Source organism: Montipora capricornis, chromosome 2 (assembly GCF_036669925.1).
Source record: "Montipora capricornis isolate CH-2021 chromosome 2, ASM3666992v2, whole genome shotgun sequence".
NCBI lineage: Eukaryota > Metazoa > Cnidaria > Anthozoa > Scleractinia > Acroporidae > Montipora > Montipora capricornis.
The window spans coordinates 22,633,035-22,643,034 of NC_090884.1; the positions used below are offsets into that span (position 1 = coordinate 22,633,035).

General features: G+C 39.0%; 1 protein-coding gene across 2 annotated transcripts in view; it reads left to right on the top strand.

The window, feature by feature from the left end:
• The window catches only part of LOC138039127 (ras-specific guanine nucleotide-releasing factor 1-like), a 59,539-nt gene that overhangs the window by 32,674 nt on the left and 16,865 nt on the right, over positions 1-10,000 (top strand). For both annotated transcript variants that reach the window (XM_068885308.1, XM_068885309.1), the window contains exon 14: positions 2,791-2,867. In XM_068885308.1, coding sequence (XP_068741409.1) covers positions 2,791-2,867 — 77 coding nt within the window. The remainder of the gene's footprint in view (positions 1-2,790; positions 2,868-10,000) is intronic.

Below are 10,000 nucleotides of genomic sequence, written 5' to 3' on the forward strand. Positions count from 1 at the left end.
CGCATTACATTGATGATTCAAACACTTTCCGCTTATTGAATGTGCGCTGATTGTTAAAGAATGAAACTGGCATAAACGTCGTTGATGTAAGTGATTTGCAACCAATCTCTAGAAATGCTGCTGGACGAACAAAAGGAGATAATAGAGAGGTTAAGCACCAGGCCCCAGTTGTTCGAAGGGTGTATAGCGCTATCCAATGGATAAATTAATTGGCTTTTCGACTAGTTTCGAATGGTGTGACATTAGGGCCGTTTATACGATAGAAAATGAGCCGCGGCTAACTCTGGCCGCGGCTTACGTAAGCCGCGAACACCCCGTCTGGTACAAAATCTACGTTCACGGCTTTCTCAAGCCGCGGCTCATCCTGGCCGGGGAGTTTATACTCGTATAAATAGTTCCTTTCGCGGCTTAGGTAAGCCGCGGCCAGAGTTAGCCGCGGCTTACTTTCTCTCGTATAAACGGCCCTATTGTTACGGAAGGTAGCAAGTAGTTGTTTTCAGGGTTCGTGCTACTCCTTGAAGTCCGTGAAAAGCCCTGGAATTTAATTTTGGACTTCAAGGGCGTTTGAAAAGCCCTTGAAAAAAAGGATTTTGTGGAAAACAGCTTGAAAACTCCTTGATTTTTGCTTGGGTGAAAATTGTTGACATTGCATCATGCTAAGTTAAAGAGACATGTCAAAAATTTAGCCCAAATTTGACCATTTGGGAATCTTAAAACCAAAAATTAAAATGCCCGTGCGTGCACTTTTAAACTTGCAGGATGCAGGAAGGAATATCAAGGTAGGCTTTTTCAGCAAAGAAAACACTGAAGCACGGTATAAGGCATAGAAATCTTATAACGACTCCTTAAAAACTCAATTTCGTATGGATGCACGCATTCCACGTGCCACTTACAAAGAAAATGCTCAGTTGAAGATTGAATATTATGCTAATTTTTGGACAGGTCAATGGAACGGTGTTGATTTTTTTTCACAAACCTGACCCAAGCCACCGCGGTGTTGAGTAAGTTTTACGCCAACCAACAGCAACAATTTGATCAAATAAAGTGGTACACTTCGATCTAATCCAACCAAAATAGACCGTTCTACTTGACCGCTACAGAAATTTCTGAAAATTTTGCTTGAACAGAAAGCGCTGGTCTAATAGAGTCACCCTCCTCAATTAATCTCGAAAGCGAGCAAACCATCCCCTCGGTTAGGCTAGCGTACCTGACTGAAATACAGCTGCTTGTACTGAGGGCAAAAATCGTTAAACGCGCACGCAAGGTGTGGGAAGAACGCATGTGGAGATAAAATGTTCGTACCAGAAATATCGGAAAATTGTGACAACAAGACAGTCGCTTTTTGGCTCATTCAAGACAACCTCCGCTTGAAATAATTTGCAGTTTAGCTTTTCAACCGTTTCAATGAAGGGCACGACAGAGGAAAACTAGGACAAAAAACAGAGAAAAAAGAAAAATAAGCTCATACAACCCGAGAGGTATTGCGAAATATATGTTGAACGTTTTATCAGATGCACATGACGTCAGAACGTGGTAAGACTAAATAAACACACGGCCCACGAATGACGCTCAAACGTTTCTTTGATATTTATAGCACAAATTCGTGTTCGTGATCTATAATTAAACCGACCTATGGAAAATGCTACCTGTGTTACAAACGTTATTCGAGTGAGCCTTTATATCAATACAGAGAATTTGAGAATAACCCTTGCAAGACTGAAACCGGTAAGGAATTTTGCGAATATTTATTTAATTCAAATATAGTTTAGTATTTCAAATTTGGAATAAATGTCACTTATTGTTGATAAAAAAAGTCGCTCAACAATGGTATAGGAACGACATTGAAATGGTGATCATAATTTGGAATTTTTGTTACCTTTATTGTGAAATATAGCAGTTTGCAAAATTCATCAGTTCTTGATTTGCTTAGCTCCTTTCATGGCCAAAAATTGCAAAAGCATGGCAATTGTCCGTTTCGATCTGATCTGTATCCACAACGCTGGCTATTTTTCTTCCTAGCATAGCAATGTTTTGCAAACGAAATAACTAAGAAAAACAGGATGAAAAACGGAATTTTGACTACAGAACTCTTCAATTCTGACTGTTTTATGAAATCGATATTTTCTCACCTGATCTCCCCTCGAAAAAAACCTAGCTGTAGTTGTATTTACAATTTTAAACTCTGAAAATCACGTCTCTCGATGTATCAGTGAACACGTAAGCAAAACATGTAATTACGTTCCAGTTCCTGTTGCCTAAAAGGTTTTTGTCTTGCTTTGCCAGGCGAATTCGTTCTCTCAAATTACTAAACAGTGAATTATTATAATATCATAGGTTGCGTAGTAACTTGTGAAGATAAATAACCGTTTCTTCTGCGCTCTTCTAACTTCCGGTGAACGAGATGCAGTCAGCTGGCTTTCGAAATACATTAACGTGGTTGTTTAATCGTGCATAAATTAACTACCAAGATGAATTACTAGAGGAAGTCGAATTGATTTACTTTACCCATTGTTACGTTACTAGAAATATGTTTCATTGCTGCGAAACTGCGAAGTCCTATCTCGAAGAGAAAGGCTAATGTCATTAAGATTAAGCTCAGACCCCCTTTTGACAGATTTGACGGAAACCATATTTTGCTGCTGAATTTTAGGTCTGTTTGTCATTGGTTTCTGGTGCGTTAAGAGTGAATTAAATCATGAATTCCGAGTCGCGATCTGTGAAAGGTACACTCAGGCCATTCGTTAAATATTGCTAATAAAAGGTAGGGTTATTTTGTTTTTAACATTGCAGTGTATTGAGAATCTCTCCGTGATGGCAGAGGACGATACAGTCTCTGTAGCTTCGAGGCAAGGTTTGGCAAGTGTCAGGTGAGCCATAGCATATTCCAAAGTGCAGCACTTTCTCTTGGGCCACTTAATAATCCTTCCAGGGCATTTAATCTCATGCTTGGTATTTTTAAACGTTACTGCGCCTTTCAATAACATGTGGAGTCTTTAATTCAAAGGTCAACCGACAAATGCGTTTTTCGCTACCGTCAATCAAATGTTCGGCAGCTCCTTCCAGCTTCCGACTATGTTGACTGAACTGGGCTCAACGATGTGATTTTATTACTGCGCGCTCGACAGTAGTCGGAAGCTCGGAGGAGCCGGCGAACATTAGATTGACGCTGGCGAAAAACGCATTTGTCGGTTGACCTTTGAATTAAAGAGTCCGCATGTTAGTAAAAGGCGCAGTAATCCCCCGTGCATTTAAATGCCTTAACATAGTATCACTCTGTTTGAATAACCATGGAATAATTGAGAAAAAGTCCACAAAGAGAGAGAAAAGGCCGTTTTCAAAAATGAAAACGTAGGAAGTCTTCATAAGCCATTCATTGGCGGCCTGGTTCCACGACACTCTTAGCCGTGTCCTTTTCTTTTAAATTAAAGGACACAGGACTAATGTCGCTCTGATGCCTGAGTAGACATAGATAACTTTCTGGCATGAAGTCTTATTTGTGAAGCTCGGTGTCCGTGAGATAATTGTGGGAAACTGGATCGGTCTTTTATCACATTTTAAAAGGGAATAACTTGCGTATTTCAGCTGTCACTATTAAACACATACAACTGTTCTCTAATTTTTTGTGTTTAGAAATACTCGTAACGCCGATGATTTCTGATTCGTTTTCACACAGCTTTTTCCGTAAGAAATAATTATATTTCTTTGAACTATACCCTTACATGCACTATCGTCATTTATGTAAGCCTTTGTGAAGGTGTTTGACGTCAAATTACTTACCGACCCTTTGGCCCGGTTTTGGGCACGCAATGTACAGTTTGAATAAATTTCCGTGGATTTAGGAATTCAAAGGAATATTAGTTACGATCGGAACCGATCAAACACCACCTATGGAAGTAAAACAGGCTCAAATCCCAAAACACTATAATATATACATACTTCGCCACAAAGAGAAAGTTTATCTTTTACAAAAATTGATCGCCACCTGTCATCGCTAATTGATAAACCCATCGCTGTGTCTGATTGAGAGAACGACAGGTGCGAAAACGTAGTTAGAGTGAATACCAAATGTTTTTTGTCTGATGTTCGGCTTGTCGTTGACCGAATCACCGTGACCTTCAACTCGGCAGACAACTTAATGACTCTGTTTGGATAACTGAGGCCACCTTCATTTTTCCCAAACAGTGAAACCTCATAAAACTCATGCAGGAGGTCATCATGGTGCAATTTTTCCCACCCTAGTCAGACTTTTTCTTTGTCCTTCTATGCGCGCATTTCCATTACTTGGGCTAAGGCTTAGATGGATTATGTGAATAAAGATTACACTCAAACTGATGGAAATACAAGTACTACACGGTCAAGGTTTGAAGAAAACGTACTTCTTCTCGTCTTTTTTTGTGCAGGAAGTGGTTTGTCTTCAAAGGCAAAGATGGAGCTATCTTGTCCGTTCGGGATTTCTCGCTTGGTCCCGCAAGACCAAAGTTTTATCCCATATAATAAATCCTTTATTATTTTTCTTTTTTTGTATTTTATTTATTTTTATTGTTTACGTTTAGTAATAACAAAACAAATGACTACATTAGGACAACACTAAGCTACAACACACACACGCACAAACTACATTAAGGCTACCTAAGCTGATAACAACAAACTGTGAATATTAAGTTAACACGTTTCGACGAGGCCGCGAGGGTTGTGAACACTTCTGCAAATACGTTATTGCCCTTGTCTAGAATACTTGCCCCACTTTTGAAAATGAAAAGCCAAACTCTTTCCACTTTTTGAAATAGCAGTCTCCAACTCATAAAGAGCTTTAATTCTGGAAATACATACTCGGAGAGATGGTACGAGAGCGTTGATTCTACAATAATATACGTACACGTATTTATTACACATAACATGAGAATTTTATTCCATAAAGCTCCATTTGTACAAATCTATACGCTTTATTTTCACATGTGAAAAAGGCCTATACAGCCAATCAGAATGGCGTACAGCTCTTTCACATGTGGAAGTATAACCAATCAACGAAAGCGTAAAGGCGTTTCCATGCCAATCACTCGTGCATCTCGTGCAAATCGTACTTTGTTATTGAATTAAATTAAATTTGCATTTGGTTCTATTGTTAGTGAGTTTTTGTTTCTAATTCGCGTTCAGAAAACTATTTTAATGAAAATTCTCATGTTATGTGTAATAAACAGTTCACGACATAGAAAGTGCTTTGTACGGGGTTTTATTCACTCGTTGTTTGTGTCAAAAACCCTCACTCGCTCGTTCCTCGCTCGTTCGGGTTTTTGACACAACCAACTCGTGCATAAAACCCCGTACGCCGCACTTTCTATGACGTAAACTATATATACGTATACGTATTTAAGACCGCCATCCTCAATGTCATTGATAAGCGTTAGACGTTTAACTTTATCTTTACTCTCCATATATCTATCACGTCATAATCAAGGCACATATCCTGAATACACTTGACTGAGTCTTTTTTAGCCGGAGTACCGCCCGAACAGTCAAGATTAGGGTCAAAAGTAACGTTAAAGTCACCACCTATAATTATCTTCTTTTCAAAGTCACCACAAAAAAGATCGAGCGCATCATTTAAATTTCTAAAAAACACACTTTGTTGCTGTACCTTATTGGGCGCATAAATATTCACAAAGGTATAATTTGAGCCTTGCACAACAGCTTCTAACAAAATATAGCGGCCTTCGCAGTCCGCGTTTAATGGCTTCTACTCAAATTCTAGATCTTCTCTGACAAGAATCATCACACCACAGCTATGGTTTGTACCGTGAGCAAAGAACTTCTTACCTTTCCACTGCGTCTTCCAAGTGCTTTCCACTTCGGGTGTACTATAAGTTTCTTGTAGAAAAATGATATCCTGTTTCTGTTTCTCCAGCTAAAGAAATATAGCCTTCCTTTTTGACGGCGAACGAATCCCTCTAACATTAAGCGAGAGTAATTTAAAATCTACGTTTTGCTTTTCGTTGACCATCTTGTGCTTGCAAGTTTAAGCTTAAATGACGTCCTCCTCGCCAAAACGCTCGTAATTTTCTCATTGTAAAAATAAAGCAGTAAGGCAACTAAAATGTATAAATAACGTAACACTGACAAGTATGACAAAAATAACAAAGAGGTAAAACACAGATTAAAAGGACTGCGGATAATTATATCCGAGATGCAGTCCATTGGGATTGAAACTCTGATTGCCACTATTCAAATTAAGTACAGCTCACCGCTCCCGCGACAAACTGTATTTCAAAAAAAAAAAGAAAAGAAAAAAAAAAACATGCAGAAAATGAAAGAGAAATATCAAAACCTTAATCTCCTCATTCAACTGAAGCAGGGTTATTTTGTGATGCAATAAAGGGAAAGTAAACACCATTTATAAATAGTTTATCTGTTTCATGTTTACTGAAGAAAGCAGTCTTTCCAGCCTCTCTAGCACGCTTCATTTTGGACCACTGTTTCCTTCTTCTATCTTGTATTTTTTTTGGAAAGTCCGTGTAGACTTTAACATCCAATCCATCTTTTAATTCCATCGCCTTACGAAAAACTTTCTCGCGATCAGGAAACCTCAAAAAACGGGCAATTATTGGTCTAATAGACCCGCTTCTCTTATTTCCTATCCGGTGTACGCGTTGGAATTCAATCTCTCGAGATCCCTCGATATTGAGCTTGTCCTACAAATTGATATAGCACTTTGCTTGTATTCTCATCAGCTTCTTCAGGAATGCCAAGAAAACGCAGGTTCTCCCTTCTATCATAAACTTCCTTGTATAATAAGCGGTCTTCCAGTTCTTTAATCTCCTGCTGGTTCTCTTCAACGCGTTTCTTTAGCTTCGTCATTTCAACTTCACTGAAGGATAAGCCTGATTCCATTTCATGCATAGTATTCTCCATTGTCTTTGTCTTCGACTGAAGAGCTACAACATCGCTTTTCACTCCTTTATTGACCAAGCTTGTTCGGTCAAGATGGCTGGATATCGGCCTCGTTCTTTTTGTGCGTGTTTATGGACCTCGACTTGGTCTTGGTTCATAAACACGCACAAAAAGAACTTGGCCAATATCCACTGAGCCATCTTGACCTCACGCTTGGTCAATTTAACCATATGTATGGCCCTTAAGGCCCCGCGTGCGCTTTTATTGTAAAACTATTGGGAAAATCCCCGTATGAGGGCCGTACACATTAGCGCGAGCAGGGCCTAAAACAGCTGTACGGCGCTGCTAGAAGCAGTCGGAAAAAGAATTGAGACATAACCGTACAATGCGTGTCATTCAAGTCCGTGCATCCTCCCCCCCCCCCCCCCCCCAAACAAAGTTGTTTCCACCTCCACTTGGCATTCAAACTAAAGGGTATCAACATTGAAAAAGGGGGAGGGGAAGGAGGGGCGTTAGGACTTTTCTTTTGAACTGGAAGAAAAGGGATTTGGGGAAGAAGAGGTCAATTTTCGATTCAGTGTCTCAACCTCTTTGCAACTGCTTGTAGCAACACTTAGTGCTTCGTCCGATGCGATTTTAGAGGATTTCGTCGCTTTTAAACATCCAAGTTATTTACATCCATAAAAGTAAATGCAAACAACATATTAGCTAAATTTCTGGGCAAAGTTTTGTTACTTCTTTTTTCCAAACTTCATCCTCTGAGTGCTCATGAATAGTGTAAAGAGCTCATATGATAAAATGCTTATTGACTGAGTGTAGGTCGGGCCGGACAGGATATTTGGCCCTCGGTCGTGGCGCACGGACCTCGCTCGTACGCCATGCCCTGGAGCCAAATATTTTCCCGTCCGGCCCTCCCACTCAGTCAATAAGTACATAGAATCGTTAAAGAGCTACCGTGACCAAAAAATCAATCCTTATTTTTCTTTGGATTTTAAAACTATGTTAGCTAAACACTAAGCGACCAAAGTTTTAAGCCTTGATTTCAAAATGACACCTGTTTACTTTAACTGGTTTTTTCCTATTTAATGGTTCGCCATTACTAACTTTAAGATCTTGAGAGAGCTGGATCGGGGAGACAATTACGTCAATTGCTAAAACGCGAGTTTTGAAATCTGAAAGCCCAAAACTCTCGTGCTGCAACCCTCTGAGGTTCAATCGGTCAGTTTTTGAAGGTGAGTAGTGGGAAACCGTGAAATCCGAAACTTACACTCAAAAAGTAAACGGCCTTTGAATAAACGTGAAAGCTCAAAATGTTGCCAGCCAGGGGTTAAGCAAACACACTTTCAAAATCTGAAGAAAAAAAGGAAGTGATTTTTTTATCACAGGGGCACTTTAATCAAATCTCACAACACAGGCGTAGAGTCTGTGTTAATAATAACTTTAATAATTCATTTTGGCAGAGAAATACAACGGATTTACAACATAAGAAATAATGTAAAATTACAATAAAATTATTTCCAGACCTCGCAGTTTTACCTGGAAATAATGAATATAAATATAAATGTAGATATATAGGTGTACTATACATTTAAGAATGTAGCAGCCTTGCGGCTTTTACTATAAAAGAGTTTGCATGTCTTTGGGTTCCAGACCTTGTTCAAGTTCAAGTTCAAGTTTATTATTTTACACTGTTTACAGAGAAGAAACAACTTAATATAACATAGTTTACAATAATGGAGAAAATACTAACAGAAATTAGCTAGAAAAAATCTATATTTAATAGTGTACAGTGACCAAAGTAGCCAATCAGCTTTCGAGTTGGTCACTGTCATGTGTAGATATAAATTGGCGTTGGCCGCATGTTAAATATAATTGAAATTGATAGCTACACTAAGGACGACTAGGATATTATCGTAAGAGAAGACATACATAAATACTACATATTACGTAGCATATCTTATATAGCTAGCAGTTAATCTATGGTCAATTTTGAGTACTCAATAAGAATCTGGTATACTTCTTTTTGAAGAGCATGTATGGAAGACGTTTAAATTCTAGTCGGACAGATTCCCAGATTTTTATTGCAGAGAATTTAAATGTAGATATACCATAGTTGGTATGACTACTGGACCAGGTTTGGATCGTAGATTGTAACTATGACTTATACTTAGCTTTGAGAAGAATACTTGATTGGTATGACTGATGTCTTCTATCGTTCTTTTCAATTCACGTTTTGTTGCTTCCATGCGTCTCTGCTCCAAAGCTGGGAGAGATGTTCTTGATATGCCTATTATATTCAGACACCTGTTTTGTATGGACTTTAAGTCGTCTGCCTGATGCTGTGGTAGAACACCCCAGACTTGTGACGCATATTCAAGGAGTGGACGGATTTTGGTATAATAAACTGTAGTGCCAGTCTCCGTAGGCAACCTTGCTTTCCTACATTCACGTAGATAGTATAATCTCTTGCAGGCTTTCTTTGTTGTTTGTTCGACATGGTAGTTCCAACGTAGGTTATTTTGCTGTCATACTCCAAGTAGTTTAAACTGGGCTACCCTCTCCAATTGTTGCCGGGTATCACCGATCATTTCAAGAATTCGCCCGCGAAGAATGCAGAGGAAAGATTTCAAAGTCGATTCGGCAAATGTTCTTAACCATTGTTAAGAAGAACAATGTAAATTATGGAAATACCTGCGGGTAATTCAATGTACGTATTACCAAATATTGGCCCCAGAAGCCTGGGCCTGGATGGAACTTCCAATTCCTGTTATCAACATGAAGGTACAATGCGGAACTATCCGTATTTCATCAAAAATACCGTTTCCCTTAAATCTTGTTCGTAAAACCCTAAGAACACACAAGATGTTTCGGAATAGAGAAATTAGGCTTATTACACCCGGTTTTAGAGAGTTGCGTTTAAATATAAGCAAAGTTGTCACAATTGATACAAACCAAAGTTTATTTAAGCCTACAACCTGTCAGAAAACTGTCGCGTGCTTCGTGTGTATAATTATTTCTTTCGTTCACTGTTAAAACCATCTTTTTCGGGTTCGACGCGGCGCTAGTGACGAACAAAAAGGAAGGATAAATTTTGACTCTGAGGCCAAGTTATCAT